At 39.4% G+C, this 19,367-nt stretch overlaps 2 protein-coding genes across 2 annotated transcripts; one reads left to right on the top strand and one right to left on the bottom strand.

Moving 5' to 3' along the window:
* Window positions 1–2,072: 2,072 nt before the first annotated feature.
* On the top strand, window positions 2,073–8,893 carry LOC149110103 (uncharacterized). The gene is made up of 4 exons (XM_089291539.1): window positions 2,073–2,316; window positions 2,543–2,657; window positions 7,906–8,040; window positions 8,803–8,893. Exons 1-4 carry the CDS (start codon window positions 2,073–2,075, stop codon window positions 8,891–8,893), a joined length of 585 nt encoding a protein of 194 aa, XP_089147665.1.
* A 3,626-nt stretch (window positions 8,894–12,519) lies between these two features.
* LOC110050601 (TNF receptor-associated factor 6-B-like) lies at window positions 12,520–17,770 on the bottom strand. The gene is made up of 6 exons (XM_089291717.1): window positions 17,355–17,770; window positions 16,940–17,041; window positions 16,257–16,421; window positions 15,636–15,710; window positions 15,352–15,429; window positions 12,520–14,331 (listed from the first exon to the last, which is right to left on the bottom strand). The coding sequence occupies exons 2-6, from the start codon at window positions 17,018–17,020 to the stop codon at window positions 13,555–13,557; spliced, it is 1,176 nt and encodes a 391-aa protein (XP_089147843.1). The 5' UTR covers window positions 17,021–17,041; window positions 17,355–17,770; the 3' UTR covers window positions 12,520–13,554.
* Between the last annotated feature and the right edge of the window lie 1,597 nt (window positions 17,771–19,367).

The raw sequence follows: 19,367 nt of genomic DNA, 5'->3' as shown, positions 1-19,367 counted from the left end.
TTAACGCGCTTCGTCGAAAACAAATCTTTGTCTGAAACATTGACTGAGCTTAAAAATGTTTTTCAAGACACTTTCTGTAGAGAGTAAAACGAATATCGACTGCATGAGACCACTTCTTCGAGTCACAGCGCGGAACTAAAATACAAATGTAAACAGTGTACCGTCGTTTAGCTGTGTTCTGGTAGAGAGTGATGCACAGGAAAAAAATGCAATACATTGGGTTAGAGATTTGAAGTAATCAGTCTGAGCTACTGTGGGGCTCGTGGTCAAGAAAACTGCTTTAAGTTTTTGCCTGCCAACATCCATTTTCTCGATTCCCCCCCCCCCCCCCGCCCCAGGGAGGTGTACTCCCTTATTTGGATTATCATATAAGTATGTATGGCCCCAAAGGGTATGATTTTTCAGCCGTTTTGACCATAATTGAGTATCGATTTTGGCCATATTGGTCATAAATAGGGTTTTTGCACTCTAGTTTTGAGCTCGGTATGTTTTTTTTTTTTAAAAGAAGGCAGTTTTTAAGGTCATAAATAGGGTAGGGAAAATAGCAGATTTTAGTCATAGCTAGCGCAAGGGTTTTGGGAAGCGGGCCACACACCCCAACCCAATATTGCTGGGAATATCCCCCGCCCCCCTTCGGCGTACCTCTGAAACTTGACTATAAATGTGTAGTGAGGATATTGATGACGTCATTTCCCGCTTTTTATTGTTTTTTTTTTTTTTGCGCAAACAGTCAGTTTGCCTATATAACAAAAAGGAAAATCACACGGTAACTTGAAGATATAAATTTTGTTTTCTCGTGTAAAAAAAAATATTTTACCACTCGAAGATAAAATTCATATCTTCATGCCGCCGTGTAATATACTCTATGTAACAACAGATCATATGAAACTTTATTGTGTGATGAGACGATATCTCTGGAATACTTGTCATCATTATTGTTTTTACAGGACCATCTGCAAAGGTCTTTACACTTATTGTCTAAGGTTCTTTGCAGACTGGTCTTGAAAACACAGATGCCATCGTAAAAACTCTTCATTCGGTGAAACTTGATTAGACATCGGGTCGATGTCTCAGGATACTTATCACGGTCATTGTTTTTACAGGACAAGTTACAGAGAGCTTTGGACTTGCTGGGTTTGGGTGGTTCCTTTATTGTGCCTGACGCAGATGGACTTAGTAAGTGTTTTGTTTATCAGTGAACTACAATGCAATGTATCATTCATCGAAACATGCAAATAATTAGAGAAACTACAGAGCCAATAAATAATTTGCTCCCTACATTGCCTAGTCAACAGTCAGTCGGTCGGATGGTCATCCAGTCTGTCACCAAGACAGACCGAAACACTCAGTCAGTCAGTCAGTCAGTCAGTCATTCAGTCACTCAGAAAGTCAGTCCGTCAATCAGCCCGTCGGTCGGTCAGTTAGTCAGTTTATGACCTTATAACAGTTTAGATCACTATACTCTTAGTCTACTCTCAAATATTACGGTTAGAGTGAACGTGAAGACAACTCCCATTTTTAAAGCCATTGGAAAGACATATTAAAAACAGAATATCTGACTATTTTACTCTTTATCATTCCTAGTATCTAAAGGCAAGAAACCTCTTGCTCATTATGGCTGCGCCAACATGAACGGCCCCATTTGTAAGTCCTGGATTGACATTACATGTTTAGAATTATTTAGCTGCGTTTTCAAATTTCTCCGGGGGGCCTTTGCCAGTTGCATGTCGGTATGTTACAAAGCTTGTTTGGTCGGTCGGTCAGTCCATGCGTGAGTCGTTCGGTTTGTCACTCATTCAGCTTATTTGGAGTTTCTCGGTCAGTCGGTCACTAAGTTTGTGCGTTACTTAATTAATTACTCAGTTGTTTAGTTGGTCATTTGCTCGGTCTGTTTGTCATGCCCAGTTGCTCGGTCTGTAGCTCAGTTGGTCGTTAGATCAGTGGCTTGGTTGGTCGGTTATCATTCTGTCAATCAGTCTGTTTGGCTGACCATTGACCAGTACGGGTCATAAGGTGGGAGGAGCGAAACAAATAATGGTGTTGTATAATCAAAGTCTGAAATAACCTTTTCGATGCGCATTGACAATGCAAGTAGATATTTTTTCCTTCAATTTTTAGACTATAAAGGTAACTCCTCCCCGTCGAAAACCATAATGCTTGAATCCGTTGAGGACAAAACTGATGCCGAGCCAGCCTGGGCGAAAGGAAATAGGAGCAAATCAACTGTGACTAACAACCACGACACCAATAAAAGTCACGTAAAATTTCCTGACGAAACAGACGACCATCCGTACAAGGATGCCATTTTCCGTATAGGTAAGGTGTAACAAGTATGTAAAAACAGGTAGATGAGGGGAGGAGAGACTTTAGATTCAGAGGACTTCGTACTCTCTTACTTGAATTAGTGGATCGTTTAACCCTAACAGCTGAACCTCTCTAATACGGACGCCAAAGGGATGGAGCAATAAGTTTGTTTAAATAGTGTCTCAGAAATGACATGGCTGTTTGTAGGTCCTTATATAAACATTTTATACTTCTAAAGGTGCCCGAGATGCCGACGATAATGACATAATTTTGTTAGACGCTGGAAAGCTTCCACAGAGGGAGAATTTCGATAAGAAGAAAGATTTTGACAACGAAGCACGAAATTTGATTTCGTAAGTATTTCGCTGTTTCCTGGGGAGCAAGGGAGCGATAGCGCAGTGGAGAGAGCACTCCCCTCTCACAAATGTGGCCTGGATTTGAATCTAGGGATTTGACGTCATAAGTGGGTTGAGTTGGTTTCCTGCGTCCAACGGAAATGACATAATTATGTTGGATGCAGTGAAGCTTCCACGGAAGGAAAATTTCAGAAACAAGAAAGAATTTGACGGGGCAGCAAAGAATTTGATTTCGTAAGTATTTCGCGGTTTCCTAGAGCGCAGTGGCGAGAGCACTCACCTCTCACAAATTAAATTTGGCCTGGGTTTGAAGATACATACATACATACAAGATTTATTCAGGAGTTAATAAAATAAAATACAAGTTTAAGGAGTTGGACCCTGAGGAAAAAGAACTCCCATGAATCTTGAATTTGACGTCATAGGTGGCTTGAGTTTGTTGTTGATTCTCGTCCTTGAAGCGAGGGTTTTTCTCTATGTGGGTTTCCTCCCTCCACACAAGCCGAGAGTCCTAAATTTCAAGTTCATTATCTAGAAACAGAGAACACATAACTTCATCGTGCAGTTGGCACTGATAATTTTCATTTACATTTTCGATTTATATTTTCATGCCCAGCAATTTATTAGCAAACATGTGCCACTTTTTGTTTTGTGTTAAATTGCCGCTTCGAACTCTGTAATTGGCTTCCAAAACGTTTCTTTGATTTAGTAACCCCTGACAGCCAACTTGCCACTTTGTCAACCAATCAGAAATGGCCAAAACCAATTAGGACTGGATACAATTTATAATTGCCTAATATAGACAATAATAGCTTAGGAAGCGGTAGAGCACTCAAGGAGGGAACATCGCGTGTTTCTCCACACACTTCTTTCGTGTTCTACCGCTTCCTGCGTGCTTTACAACAGAACAGAGCACAGACGAGGCATCTTTATTTGTTAAGAGTGAATGCCTATAAAAATGGACCTAAATCGCCTATCAATGGCACAGGTCGAAAAATTGATTTCGCTTGTATTTTGTCCATAGATAGGTCCTAGTAAGAATAGAAACGGACCATAGTTAGTTTCTGCTAATACAGCTTTCTTTGGTAGAAATACGCCAGAAACGATTTCGACCCGACTGGGCTCAAAATCTACTTCCGGTTTTGCTGAATTTTCCGAATATTTGATTGCTTCGCGCTCCGCAGAACAACTACTTGAGAATCTTTCAATGGATTTTATATTCAGTTCAGGTCTTGGTAGTATGACTGAGCGAAAAATAAAATAAATCAAAGTTAGTTTTGAGCCCGAAAAGAGGTAAAACTGAAACGCAAAATTTTACAGTATGTCGCAAGAGAATTATTGCTTAAAAACATCGCCATATTTTTCTATGGGCTATAACTTTAAATACCATAAAAACACTTTCTACGGGTTAAATATACACCCACCTGTTAGGATATCAAAAAATATCTCTGGGCAAATGGTTTCAAGTCGCCCGCCTTGGCCTGTGTTTCTCATAGATTTTGCCCAAAATCCGCCGTTGGAATGTAAGCAATTGCGTGACGCGGATAGCCACTCTCGAGTAAAATATTCGTTTCCAGCAATCCGATGAAAGCAATTTTTGAAACGTTGTGTGGATAAAATAATGGAAAATGTTTTTTGTTGTTGTTTTTTGTTTTTGTTTTTTTTTTGTTTAACTTAGTATAAATATATATGTTTTTTCATTTGCATTGCGACACCCACGACATCCATGATAAAGAACGTTACTACAGTACTCCGGGAAATGATTTTAACACTTGTTTATTTTATTGATTTCACTGATAACTTACAACACAGTAGCAGTTTCAGAGATACACTTAACCAATCCTCTATGATTTATGGCAACTGAATCATTGACTGACAAATAAAGTCAAGTGGAAATACCATAATTTCTATAGACTACTAACTGCGTGACGGCATGTCAGCTCTTCTAGCTGTGTAGAAAATTTGTACCTACACAATATGCTCAAACTCAGCTAGAAAACCCGGAATTTCTTGAATTGAATTAGCCGAGGAAGAAATTGCGTTTAAGTTGCAATCATACTGGGAAAAAAATCCATCTTTTCTACTTTGGTTGTTTGATCAATTAACTGAAATTTGCAGATCAAAACACTGGTAGACAAATAAACATTACAGTGGTCGATCTAGGACTAGGTTTACAATAAAGGAGTTCCCGAATTCATCAATTTTAGAGTATTCGGATTAGTAGGGGTTTACAGTGAAAGGATATTCGGATTCTTAATCGCTTACACACGACGATAACTCCGGGAACATTCATGATGGAATGGTTAACAAGCAGTTTGTTGCATCGACAACGAGAAACAAAATGCCTCCGAAAATAAGGCTAGGGGTAGGTTGAGACAGTCTGAAGTTTTCTTTCAACTCGCTGACCACGGTACTGTTGTCCATCATGCCAGGTTCCTCCAGGTATTTACTTAGGGTTTAGGGTCGAAAACCGTCGAGGTTTTCGATCGTGCCATCGTCGTCATCTGCGCAGTAAAGTATAAATTGGGCACGGTTTCTGAGGAGTATGGCATTACCCATTATAAAAGTGATTACCTACACCTGAAACAGCATGAGGTAATCACCCAGCGACCGCCATCAAATGGCCATCAATGCGCCTACGACTCGACTACGACTGGATCATGTAATCCGCCATTTTCGTTCCACCGCAAACTCAAAAGATCACAGGCGGAAAAATATCTGGATTCGAGAGAAAATCGTTCACACGACAAAACTCTCCGGATTCAAAAGTTTTCGGATTCAAAGTTCCCACTTTAAATTCCGGATTCAAAATCTCCGGAGACACGACCAAACCGGGGGGTTTTTATTTCGGTTTCGTCCACTTTTGTGTAAATGGCAAAATCAATCCGGCACTAAAACATTCTGGATTCATCACGAATCCGGAACAATTTCCTCTAGTGTAAACCTGCAATCCTGGCCATAAGTTGTTGGGACACCTCCCATTTTTGCGCGCTGAAACCCACGATTTCAACTACGTCCTTAACGTTTTAGAACAAAAGATGAATGGAAGCAAGTACAATTGACCCCCCCCCCCCCTCTCCCCTAGCAATGTTGCATGAAAATGAAGCTATTCTGAAGACTAGATTGGATGTGGGAAAAAAGGAAAAAGGGACAATAGAAAGTGGTTACACAGTTGTGTTGGAACCAAACGCGATTGCTGAAAAATCGCTATTATTGGAATAAGACGTGAATATCTATCTTATCGTCTCTTTAGTTCGAGAATACTGTTCTAGGAGGCGAACAACTCTTGAAACGAGGCTATTCTGAGGCTATTGTCAAGGATTTTTTTTCTTCAAGATTTTTATCAACATTGACAGGGGGAGGGGGTAGGCGGCCTTGCGCGGTTTTGGTCTTAAGAGAGGCTGCCTGTGAAGTCATCTGCCGTAACTGTCCCAACACTTTTGACCAGGATTGTAGTCTTAAATGAACAGCGAACATCCATCTTGTTTTGTTCGCGGAAGTCGGTCACAGAGGAGCGAATTTCAATGAAATATATATATAATGTGATTAAGCAATTAGCCAAAATAGGTTGGCCGCCAAAACAGTTTAGGGTTTAGCCTAACTTTAACCTTAAGTTTTAAGACTGAAGAAAAAAAGGAAAAAGCACTGAGCATTTCAGTTGTTTGAAACAGAAACATTCGCGCACAATGAACTATGTATAGTACGTGGGTAACCAGGAAAGCAATCCGTCCAGCACAGTAATTGTTCAAATTAACAGCTTACCGAGACACTCGCACTGTCGATGCCTCTTATTTATGACTTTTAGGATTTGTTTACTTTACTTTTTCCGACTTTTTAGCAGGAGAAAAAGCACTAAATGTGCTGGCACAAATAAAAAGGTTTAACCGAAAATCGATCCGTCGAAATCAACAAATGCAAATTTAATCACTGTAGCGTTCCTTCAGATGACGTAAGGCTACAAACCAACAATATCAACTTTTCATTACGCTTAACAAATGAACTTAGAACGATTTTCTTTCTAGAACTCGTTCTTGTAATTAAAATGATCAGAGAAAGAACGACAGCCTAAAACGACATAGCAGTAACACCCGAACTCCGAGTAAATTGCTTTTAATTGGCGTTTTTAATTAACGAAATTTCCAAAGCGATGACTTTCAAAATATAAAAGTTGAAAGTGGTCCATTATGTTTTCCTTTTTTCACCCAAATGTTCTAAGATAGCCATCTGCGGTTTGTTGGAAACGAATTATGTATTCAGGGTGACCGCCAGAGTCACGCAATTGTTTACATTCTCACGGCGGTTCAGGGAAAAATTCATGAGAAGCACAGGCCAAGGCGGGCCACTTAAAACCATTTGCCCAGAGATATTTTTTGATTTTCAAACAGGTGGGTGTACAGTTAACCCGTATAAAGTGTTTTTATGGCATTTAAAGTTATAGCCCATAGAAAAATATGGCGATATTTTAGTGCTATAATTCGTTTGAAACACATCGTAATATTTTCCGTTCGTGTTCGATCTCGTTTCAGGCTGAAACGAAGCCTCGATTTATTTTATTTTTCGCTCAGTCATACCATGAAGACCTGAGCTGAATGTAAAGACCATTGAAAGATTCTCAAGCAGCTGTTCTGCGGAGCGCGAAGCAAACAAATATTCGGAAAATTCAGCAAAACCGGAAGTAGATTTTGAGCCTAATCGGAAAAAAATCGTTTTTCGCAAATTTCTCCCCAAAAAAGCTGCATTAGCAGAAACTAACTATCGTCCGTTTGTTTACTAGCTAGGGCCAATCTATGGGCAAAAAATGAGCAAAATCGATTTTTCGACTTGTGCCGTTGTTTGGTCCATAATTATGAGCACTGGCTCTTAATTAAATTTTCTAGCATTATTAGACATTTTAAATAGTTTTACTGTGAATATTTTTTCAAACTGTTTCTTTTTCCCAATATTTATTTTGTCATCATGCACCTGTGACGATAAATTTGTGTAACTCTTATATCTTCCTTCTGCAAACAACAACGTGAAATGACCAAATTCGGCAAATTCGACGAATCCATAAAGGTGAATTTTTATTTGGTCTTTCTCTCAAGAGCTCAATTTGTCAACTCAACAAGGTATAACGTCTCGTGTTTACTTAGAAGACTTTAATGTTGGACGTATTATCAGTAACAGCCTAGGAAAATGCGGCAATTCTCTTTAGTTCATTTTCAATCATAACAAGTAAGTCCTTCCGTTTATCATTTTGTCATAGGTACATCGGCATTTTCATAAATGCGTATGTTGATACACATCACTTTGTGTTCATTGTACATCCTGGTGATGACACCAGATGCAGGACGAAAAGCTCACAGATGGGCAAAAAGATTTACAAGTTGTTGAAGGAAAGGTAAGTAATGAAACTTTCCCGGCTCCCGATGTGTCAGTTAGTTATTCATTGAAAGGATATCGACCAACAGGGCATTTGTTATAATACAATTACACCTAATCGAACCTTTTCGGTACAGTCAGGCGCCTTACCAGGTGAGTTTGGTTAAGCCGTGGTTCGTATTTTCGCGAGTCGCCATCGAGCCGAAGTAACCATGGTAACCATGGCAAAACCAAAAGAGCCTGATAACATGAAAGCGTACCAGTTAACGTACGATTAAATATTCTTTTTATATACGTATATCGAAATTTCAAAAAATCGGGCCATATATATCACTATTATGGCTGTGACTTCAAAACAATCAAAACCTAAAAGACATATATTTTTTATTGATAGAAAAACTTTAATTCAGTAGTCTAGATTTCTTTAAAAGAACGATACACGTGTGTTGATGTGCTAAGAAGAGGGATATTTATTACGCATTCACAAGGTTGTGATGTCATATTGAAAACGTTTTGTACGTAGACTTGAAAATATGTTCATCTTTTTTCTTTAAACTTAGCATTTCACGTTCTAGAAAAGTTACTCAGTCATGATTTAGCGTTGACTAAAAATACTGCAAATCACTGCGATAGTATCGATCCCTTTAAGAAATTTTATTTTTCTTATCCTGTTGCTATCGAACAGCTACCAATTGCCCGATGTGGTCACCAAAATGAACATCAACACTGCTCTTTGTATATTCCTAAAACGTGCATGTAAAACGTTGTTTTCTGTTTACAGCTTCTCAGATCGACTTGCAAACTGCATTATCTACAAACCTCAGTTTAAACTGAGAGCTGTTCTTAATCTCCGGCGCCCATTTATGAAGTAAGTATACTGACTTGTTAGAATTGTTGAAATTCAACAAAGATCATTATGTTTCATAACTGAACTTCAAGTTCTGTTTTGGAATTGAACAATTTTGTTGAAAACAACTTTACATGAACATTTTTGCATCACAAAAACAACCGCATTTTTTTCTCCCGAGTGAAACCTATTTTCTGTGTTGTACATTTTCTAGAAGAGAAATGAGGCAAAAGATTGTCGTGGCCAAATCGCGGTTTAATCTGGAAGAAAAATACGGTAAGACTTAAAGGCGGATGTAGAGAACAGTGTTATTCGTACATTTTGTTAGTAATTTCTGGGACGGCTTACAATTACTGATTTACAATAGGTTTTATTCGGAGAATACGAATATGGCTCTTTGGAAACGAAAACAGCGCTTGTAAGCTAGCAGAACTGTGATCGATAAAACCCGAAAACAGCTGGTAACTTCAATTATGGACTCTCTGGCGCAAAAATCAGCAAAAGAAAAATTTAGTGGGGTTATCCAAGATTGTAGCAAAGTTGTAGCAGTAGAGTAGTCACTAATACTGCGCACGCGCGGAAGGGATTTGCGAAATCAATAGCCCTTTTCACGGTTACCTTTGCTCATTTGCAAAACAATAAAATCTAGCATGCATGTGAGGCAATTTCGGGTTATTTTGTAGTTTTAGCCCCAAAATGCCTCGCATCCACGTTGGATTACATTGTAATGCAAATGAGAAAAATTAACCGTGAAAAGGGCTATTAGGTCCATGCATATGGTTCCCTCGATGTCCACCGAGGACAAATCCAGCTTGCTGCAAGACGATAAATTTGAACTCACTCATGAACAAGCCTTAATTAGTATTTTGATTATGATGTAGAGTTTTATCCTTTTTTTTAGTTAGCATTATTGTAACTTTCTTAGGGGAATTTCTTTCACATAGAGATAATTCACTTCGAGACTCCCTTTTTTCAGTTTATATATTCTCTTAATTTATGAATTTGAATAAAAATGTATGCATGTAATTATGTAGCCTCTGGATTTTTTATTAGATCATGGAGACGATAGCTACCTCTGAGAAAACACAACAAGGGCAAAGAAATGAACTTAAATTTGCCACAAACCTCGCCAAAATTTAGTTGTTTACCTAATTAAGTAAGGATCTAGAAGATTTCCTTAGGAAACTAACAACTTTCGTTGTTTTATATTTTTATTTTTCAGGCATCCCAGAAGCCGTGACACAATGCTTGTAAAGCATTCACTTTTTTGGGGGGGAGGGGGGAGGGAAAGGGAATTTTTACCTGTAACTTATTAATATAATGCACACAGAATATCTATTTATTTTCACTGTTCCGATATTTTACTATCCTTTTCTTGTTTTGTATATATCAGTTCTATTCATCTTCAGAAATAAGTAATTAAGTAAGAGACGCCTGTTTTTTTAAACAACCGTCAAACAAGAATCTAATGTTCAGGGTTAAGCTGTAAAGATGACATCACGAAGTGTTTTTTTGAGATCTTTTCCGTTCCAAAATCCTCTGTAGGAAAAAATGATGGCGACTGGTACATTTACCCATAATTCTTAGCTCACGAAAACCGTAACAACGTTCATAAAAACGTACAGAAACGTTACAAAATCTTCAAACCAAAGCTGCTCAATGTCCTTGGTACAGGGAGAAATATTGTAAAACTTTGTCTTTCTTTGTGCCCTGTAGGCTGTGTTAGGCTCGCAAGGCATTGCGGTAAAATGTACAGCCGCCATCTTTTTTTCCTACGGTAGATTGTTCACGATAGTACTTTCATCGACTAAAGCCCAACAGTGGCTGATTAAGGTTGCCATTGGCTACACGTACTAGTTCTTCAATTGGTCAGTGCTCAGATGATCCCGTTAGTGTTTGAGTGATGAAAGCATTTGTTACTGTGAATACCGTAAAAGCTCTGTTGTCCCACTCCACCGTCCCCAAGAAACCTCAGTTTATCCCCATCCCCTTCACTACTAACCCCCTATTAAGTTCTAAACTTAAAGTCCCTCAAGGGATAAACAGAGACTTTACGGTATTCTAGTTGTTTTCATTTCGAAGACACTTTGCTGTCAGTTTCTTCTGAGAGAATTTCTTGATTACAAACTTTCCAACAGCCGGTAAGCGCCAACTGAATCGGCGACGTCTGCTGTAGACACATGAAGAACTGGTACGGTCTTAGCACCCTTAATTATACAGCTATTGACGTGAGCAAACAAGTGTTCGAACATTAGTTGTCGTGTTTACAGATTAACCGATGTACTTAGCTGAAGTTTTATTCTACCAAAACACGAGTTTCTTTATCAATCTTGTACAAAACTGAGAAAGAAACTAGAGAACAATTTATCGTACGTAAGTTAAGTAGAAATAAAGGGAGTCGCTTCCTTACTTGTGTACGTTTTGTGTTGCTCTCATTTCATTCAAGTCACAAAGATTTGAATATTTTTTTTTTATTTTATGGGATTCCAACGCGGCTAAATCGGTATATAGTCACGTTAAGGTACCTAAACCTTTGTTTGTTCTTGTTGTTGTTGTTCACTTTCATTTTAGCCTGTGTTGGGGAAAATTGAGTCCAAAAATAATCGTAATCGCTGTCCAGGTCTGTCCAGTTCTACAAAAACGTTACAAAGGTTTTGCATCAAACTGTCGCTTAGACACTGTTACACGAGTGTCAAAGTTGCAAAAACATATACCAATGTGGCCAACGTTTTCTTTTTATTGTTGTCTATATATCATCTATCAAGTCTTTCAAGATCGATGTAATAGGGGAGAAAAAAAAAACAGACTAGAACTCTTTCATATACTGCGCACCTTCAACTGAAATGTCTAGTGTCAATTTGAATCAGTCCGAGTTAAAAGCCCCAATACGTCGATGTGAGTCTGGCTACCTTAAACAAACTGACGAAGACTCGAGAGAGCAACGATGATCTCCTGTGTAATTCGTAGCTCGTGACCAGCTCTCCGCCTGATTCAGACCCAGTCCGCCCCTCATAAGTATGTCCGACAAACGCCCGATAGGAGTGGGATGGGAAAAATGTGTACCTGCAGAATGAACCGGAGTTTCCTTGTACCTCTGTTTTGAAACGAGTCCTCGCGCAAAACCTTTCGTACGAAAATGAGTGATTTCCGTGAAAATGAACGTGTAGGTGGAACACATTTTCATATGAATGGTATCGCACAAACACTCGTTTTGGCCCAGAGGCAAAAGGCAACTCGAAGATGACCTTTTGGCAGAGGCATAAGAAGTGTAGCAATGACCCCACTCACATCTTCACACAGAATTCGTGACAAGCTAAGCTCCTATTGTGTGGACCACAAGGTCTACCAGAGTGTTGATGTGATCTTACAGTATTTCGAGGTAGAAGTTCACGATATACATTGGACGTTTGATGTGTTATCTCTTCTTTTCTCCTTTTACCCAACGAACCTCGAGTAACAAGTCCAAACCGTTTCTAGATGACACGGTATGAAACCGGTTCTGCAAAACTCATTCACCGCAGAGAATCTTCTGCTCATCGTTAAGAGAACACCTTGTAACCCCGTGCCCCCCCCCCCCCCCCACCCCCACCCCCTCCTCCCCTTTACAATAGAAACGCCACTCGTCTGCAAATCAACCAAACTTGAACTGCGTCACATTTACAAACAATAACTTTGTTTAATTTTGTTTGCCTTTTCTTTTCTTCCAAGAACAAAACCTAGATCAGCCTATATCAAGACAATTTGCAAACTACGAATTGTCGGCCCGAGTTTTTTGCCGTGTATTCAAATCGTGTGTGAGAAAATCGAGCCGATTTTTTGTTACCCTCACATTTTCTTATCAAATGTGAGCCAAGTCGGGTCGACAAATCGTAGCAAATTAGCTTTAACAACTCGAATAAATCTAAACCCAAAGAAACAAATCTGGCCAATAACAGCAAACGGATATAGCGAAATGAACGAATCCTGGGCGGAACATGAGGCGGGTGCCAATTACGGAAAAACGTATAACCGGCGCCTAAAATGGCGGGAAAGTCAGTAGGTTACGTTGCTAGGGAGTTGCTAGTGTGTTTAGCGCTCGGAAGAGCAAAAACCAAACAAGCGCTGGAGGGTCTTCCATATAAAAGGACGGGGGAGGGGGGGAAGGGGGGGCCTTGTCGTGCCTTTCAGGGGTTGAAAAAGGATTTTGGTACATGTACCTCTTGGGTTGTTAAGCCTCAACAGGTCCACAGCGGGAGTTTTCATGGTACCATAAGCTTTTAGGGTATTGAGCCGAAAAGAATATGAAAGGAGATACACTGTATTTGACGATTAACTTCACGAGTAGCTAATCACCTTTCTTGCCATTAAAAAAATATAGAAGTGTCAGTTAGTGCCACGCCCAAAAAACATTGGTACCTCTAAGGGGTTCTTTTCAAAGTTTCCAACGAGCACCCCCGTCCTTTTTATCAGGGAGTCCCCCACGGGGCTGTTACCAATAGTAGTACATAACAAAAAGTGTACATTACATTGATTTTAACAATGTTAATAACAATAGTTACAGTTTATGTGTTGTTTAACTTTTAACTAAGAGACGACCTAAGCTCTAAATCACAAAGGTCAAAGCCAGCCTGGGTCATTATAAAGCTAAGACAAGCAGAGACAAGCCAATGCAAAATGTTGCACAACATCTAAGTGGATTGGCTAAAATCAAGATGGGGCACTGACCTGAACTTCAAGAAATGCAGTATCATTTACAATGTATCGCCTCCTTCGTATTTTGTCATGACAAATGAACTTTGCAAAGCCGTAACCGTTATTCTCCTCTGCTCTGGGCCGGAGGAATGACTCACTATCGTCGTCACTGGGATCAAGCTTCATCACAACGTCTTCTCTGTAATCTGGGTTTTCTTGCTGATCGATTAATCTAAATGTCACGGTACGTCTAAAAGGCCAGGGCAATATAGCGTCGTATTTACCTTTCATGATCACAAGGAAGAGGGAAACATAACCATTTTTGCCCGACCTTGACAAATCACCACTCGGTTCCATGAGTACTTTCAACTTGTAGCCATTTACCCCAGAGAAAAATGGTTCACTCTCAACGTCTGTGCTCCTCCTGGCTTCCCTTAAAATCTTATGCATGCCATTTATCTTCCAGATAAAAGATGGTGATTCCCTCTTGTCATCAGAAACTCTGGCGGCTTCTCTCTCAAGCCTTAAGTCATAGAGGTAATCATTGATTTCAATTCTTGAAGTTAGGCTTGCCTGAACTCCATCTATTTTCGCTTCAACTTTCTTCTGAAGAGTATTAACTCTTTCATCCACTGTCTCTTGAAGTTTCTTTTCCAAGGCATCCACCTTTTCTTCAAGTTTTCTTGTTGTTTCTTTGAACTCTTCCTGTGTTCTGTACAACTTCACACAAGCCAAGTCAAGATGAAGTCTTGCTGCAGACTCCAAATGTGTTTCAAGTAGCTGTCTCTCTATCTAAAGGAAGAAACCTGTCTCAGTATATACTAATTCATACTTTTACCCTTTTGTAACAAATCAAAAAAGCAGCTGTAGGAGAGTGCTCCACAAAGTTATTTAATAGGTTCACCCCACCCCATGGTCTAAACCCTTACCCTTTAATCTACCATTTTGCAAGGAAAGGTTTTTTTAAAAAAAACACCTTTCATAGAGTATGGTACCTCTTTCACACATTTACAGGGTGTACATTGTGCCATTCCTATCTATACCCTTAAAATGAGTAGTCCTTTAGAATAATAGGATGAATTAAAGTTAAATGAGAGTTTCTATAACCCTTTCTATACTCGGTACCCATGAAATCCCACCCAACCCAACCCACTCGACCCAACCCACTAACCCACCAACCCATCAGTCAACCAATGGATCAATTTATCAGTCCATCAGTCAGTCATTCAGTCTGTCCATAGCCTCCAACACAGACGTTGTTTGGGCTCATCAAGCAATCTTCCTCCCCACAACCCAGCCCACTCAACCCAACTGCCTAACCCGCCAACCCATCAATCAACCAATCAACCAATCAATCAATTTATCAGTCAATCAGTCAATCAGTCAGTCAATCAGTCTGTCCTTGACCTCCAACACAGACATTCTTTGGGCTCATCACACAATCTTCCTCCCCACGATCCAGCCCACTCGACCCAACCCACTAACCCACCAACCCATTAATCAACCAATCAATCAATTTATCAATCCATCAATCAATTTATCAGTCAATTAGTCAATCAGTTAGTCAATCAGTCTGTCAGTAGCCTCCAACGCAGACATTCTTACGGCTCGTCACACAATCTTTCTCCCCCACGTGGGGTAGGAACCCCAAAGAGTGTCTGCGTAGGAGGCTAGTCTGTCAGTGGATTGATCAAGAAGATTTTAAAGGATTCAGTCTCAAGGATTACTTGGAATGGACTATTTAAAAAATAATAGATTATAACAGATTGGCACGTCATCTCTTCACAAATACCACATGTACATGTAAAATACCTTTTTGTTACAACCCATCTCAGAATATGGACAAAATATTTCTGTCAGTGGACAGTCCTTACTTGAATGGTCCGAAATCTGAAAGACACAAAATACTTAAATAAAAACTTTGGCATCCCAACATACATGGTATGTACCGAATAGAATTTTTAATAGTATTTCCAAAGTATTGTCTTCTGAGATTTTTGTTTCTGTTCACGATGGTCATATATTGGTGACTTGATTGCCCTTGTGGACGTTAAAATTTGAGGACAGTTTGTGTCAATTTTTATGACATCTTCTACCTTTTCCCTCACAACAATTGAGCCACATCCATCTGGGCATTCCACAGGTAACTTTTTACATATTTCCAAATGTTTCTGAAACAGGAACAGAAAAAAAAAAATTAAATGTGCACACATTTTAAGCATTGTCAAAGTAGATTCACTGCATAAATTTTGTGAGAAATTTGTAGTGGGTTTTTTTTTTTGACCTTCTTTGATGGATCATCCACAGATAATAGGAACACTGCATAAATCAGCTTAATATTCAATTTGTTTGTTTATACAGCTGCCTACTCTTTTCAAAAAAAAAATCAGAGAGGGTAGCAGTGTGTAGCCAATGGTAATTCTTGGCATAAATTACCTGATGTGTGCATTTTAAAATCTTGTCAGTGTCACAGCATCTCTCTTAGAGACTGCATGTATTTTCAATGTTCACTAAAATCTCTGAAGATAAAAACACACTGACTCACAAAATAATTCATTGCTTAAAATATTATTGCTGTATGTTTATTTAAAATAATTTTCAACAGTAGGATATTGCTTGCACATCAATTTCTCAATTTATTGTGACCTAACTAATAAAATTCAGTCACCTCAGTATAATTTTAAAACAAATTTATCTACATTGTTAAAGCACTGTACCTCGTCAAGGCATTTTGGATGTGCCTCACTACAGTGACCACACTCTACAATCCTCCATTCGCACAAAGCAGTAATGTGTTCCTCAAGATCTTTTCTTGGCACAATTGCTTCACAGTTTTCATAGGCGCAGGAAACACGTTTGAAAGAACAAGAGCGCAAGTGACTCTGTTTCAGAGAAGAAAGCCTTTCAGTCACAAGTCCAAAAGATAATATACATATCCTAACTGATTACAACAGTGGAGGCACGGTGGCCTCGTGGTTAGAGCGCTCACCTCCAGATCGAACAGTCCGGGTTCGAGTTCAGGCTGGGGACATTGCGTTGAGTTCTTGGGCAAGACACTCAGTACTTTCACAGTGGCTCTCTCCACCCAGGTTTATTATAAATGGGTACTGGCAAATATAATGCTGGGGGTAACCCTGTGATGAACCAGCATCCTATCTAGGGGGGAGTAGAAATACTCCTAGTCACTTAATGCTACAGAAACCGAAGATAAATGCCAGCCTAATGCACCACTTGGCTTGCATGCAGACTCTACCTTTTTTACCTACTGACTGCAATCACTAAGCAGCTTTTAGTAAAATGCTGACATATATATTTTGAGTCCAGTTATTTCCAATGTTAGCTCCTGTTTTCACTACTAGATGATTTACTTTGTACTGTGAATAGCTTGTATTAGCTTTACCTCTTTGTACCTCAGTTCACCAGTCCATTCACAACCATCACTTGGGCATTTAACAGCAAGAGAAAGGATCTTCCTTTCCATTGCTTTGTCTGGAAAAATATCCTGCAAAATAATCATTGACAATCGCAAACAAGGCCCCATTAGGCCCTATTTCCCTTGTAGGGAAAAGGACATGATGAATCGCAAGTAAAATCGTATAAATTTAAAAATGCAGTTTTGAAATAAACGAAATCATTAGTTTGATTACAAATTGAATATGTAAGTTAGCAGTAATTGTTGCACACACAAGTACGTTACTAAATTCTACAGACCAGAATTTTCAGTCTTATGCAATAATTATTTGCAGTCTTCAGATGCTCCAACTGATTTTGGCAGTTTATATCATGCCCTTCAGTATAATAATTTGTACACTCACCTCATTACGGACCAGGTTCTCTCTGTCCAAAGGACAAGCACAAGACCCAGTCTGTCTCTCCTGCCTGTTTACAACAAAATCAAAAAAAGCCAAAGAGATTAAATAGCACAAAGGTTAAAGCATAGTGAATAGAGGGGAATGGTTATGAAGCCCAGCAAACATCAAAGGAGTAAGCAAAGATGCCAATATTTATGTTGGAAGGTCCACCACCATGCACAATCTTTTGTTAAGCGTTCATACGCTATGCATGAATTACATAATCAAAACATTTCTACTGGTTAGTTCCTTGGTCAGTAGTAAACATCTATTGTGTTTTGTGCATGGTCAAGCCCAAAAAGAGAACAAAAACATACAACAAAGAACTTTGTTGCGTTTCATAACCATTCCCCTCTATTAACTATGGTTAAAGAAAAAGAAAAAAATATATATAATAATAGCTGTTCCAGTAAATATCCATACCCCTCCCACAGAGGGTTCTTTGGTTTGAGCCCCCTCAAATCCCTCTTAAAATTCCCTCACCTTTAGAATTTCCAATTTCCATGCGGTGGGTATGGATATTTTCTGGAAACACATTGTATAAAATCCTGCACACCAGTCTCCCTTCCAGGCAAGGGTTGTAGCCCGGAAGGGAGTCTGGTGTACGTAAAAAGGTCAGGATGCTTGTAAACATTGTTGTAACATTTGAATTAACCCACTAAAGAAGATCAATCTGGGCATGGCTCAAGCTTTATGCATCACTCAATTCCAGCAGTGACCATCGCCCCCCCCCCCCCCCTCCCCACCGCCTCATAGCCTGCATACCCCTGGGCAACCCACAGGCATTTGACACACGTGTTTTCGAAAGTGCCATAGACAAATTCATCAGCAAAGACGAGGCGTTTGTTGAAGATTGGCTAGTCCGTCAGGGACTGGACAAACTTGTGGATGTTTTTAAAGGTATGTTTTCTCAATTATATAACAACAGAAGTAAAGAGCTGGATTAGGTGGTCCAAGACATTATTTACTTGCCACTCAGAGTTTCATGCTTCTTCTGAAGCAGTCAATTTTTCTCAGTTTTAGATATTACTTTATTACTTGTACGCATATAAATAAAAGCAGCCACTTGAACTATATTTTGTTTATCACATATTGAGAGATCGGAAACAACACGACTATTTCACATTCAAAACTAGCCTCGCATTTTTTAAATTCATGAAAGTCAACTTGGAAAGCACTTTAAACTACTTAAGGTTTGCAAATTCAAGTGATGCCATCTTTAAGACAGATCTTGGTATCCTATCGCTATCCCCTAGCAAATTGTTAAAAACAAAATATAAAGAAATATAATCAGAATCAACTACCATATACTGTTGTCCTTGAAGTCTTACCATAATTTGCATTAAAATACTGAAAAGTGGAACATTTTATTCATTAACAAAAAAACTGCAGAGGTGTTGGAAGGTGACAATACTGGGGTCGGGGCATTTACCGTCTCACTTTGTCCCCACCCCAGGGATTAGGTTTAAAAAAAATGCTAATGCCCGGGGGATGGGGGATGGGGGATGGGCACTACTTAAGGACTGGAGTCGACTCGGTCTGTTAACTGGCGTTTCTCCGGGCGGCCACGGGCTCCTTGCCTAATCACATGGTAAGAGACTCGCGCAAGGATTTCTAGCCTTTAACTCGTCACGTATTCCTCCCAAACATTGACGGAGGGAGAATGCGTGATGAGCCAAACAGTGTCATGTCTGCCTGACGTAGGAGGCGGATTTGACGTTAGCGTATTTCACGAAGAAATTTATCGTCACATAAGTTTTATGTAGAGTAGTAAAGGGTTTATATTGTGTTATTGTGGGGTGATGAGGGCGAGAGCTGAACAGCTTGCGATCAAACTCGTTTTGGAGTCACCCCATTTGAGCTACATTGTCATTGGAGCCTACGGATGAGGCCACAAATTTCGTCAAAGTAAACCAGAGTAACCAGCAGAGGAGTGACAGAAATAAAACTTACTAAAACGGGAACACGGTTCGTGAA

The sequence above is a fragment of the Orbicella faveolata genome, unplaced genomic scaffold, assembly GCF_042242905.1.
Source record: "Orbicella faveolata isolate gen_17 unplaced genomic scaffold, um_ofav_v1 contig_24, whole genome shotgun sequence".
NCBI lineage: Eukaryota > Metazoa > Cnidaria > Anthozoa > Scleractinia > Merulinidae > Orbicella > Orbicella faveolata.
This window is presented reverse-complemented; position numbering and strand designations above follow the sequence as displayed.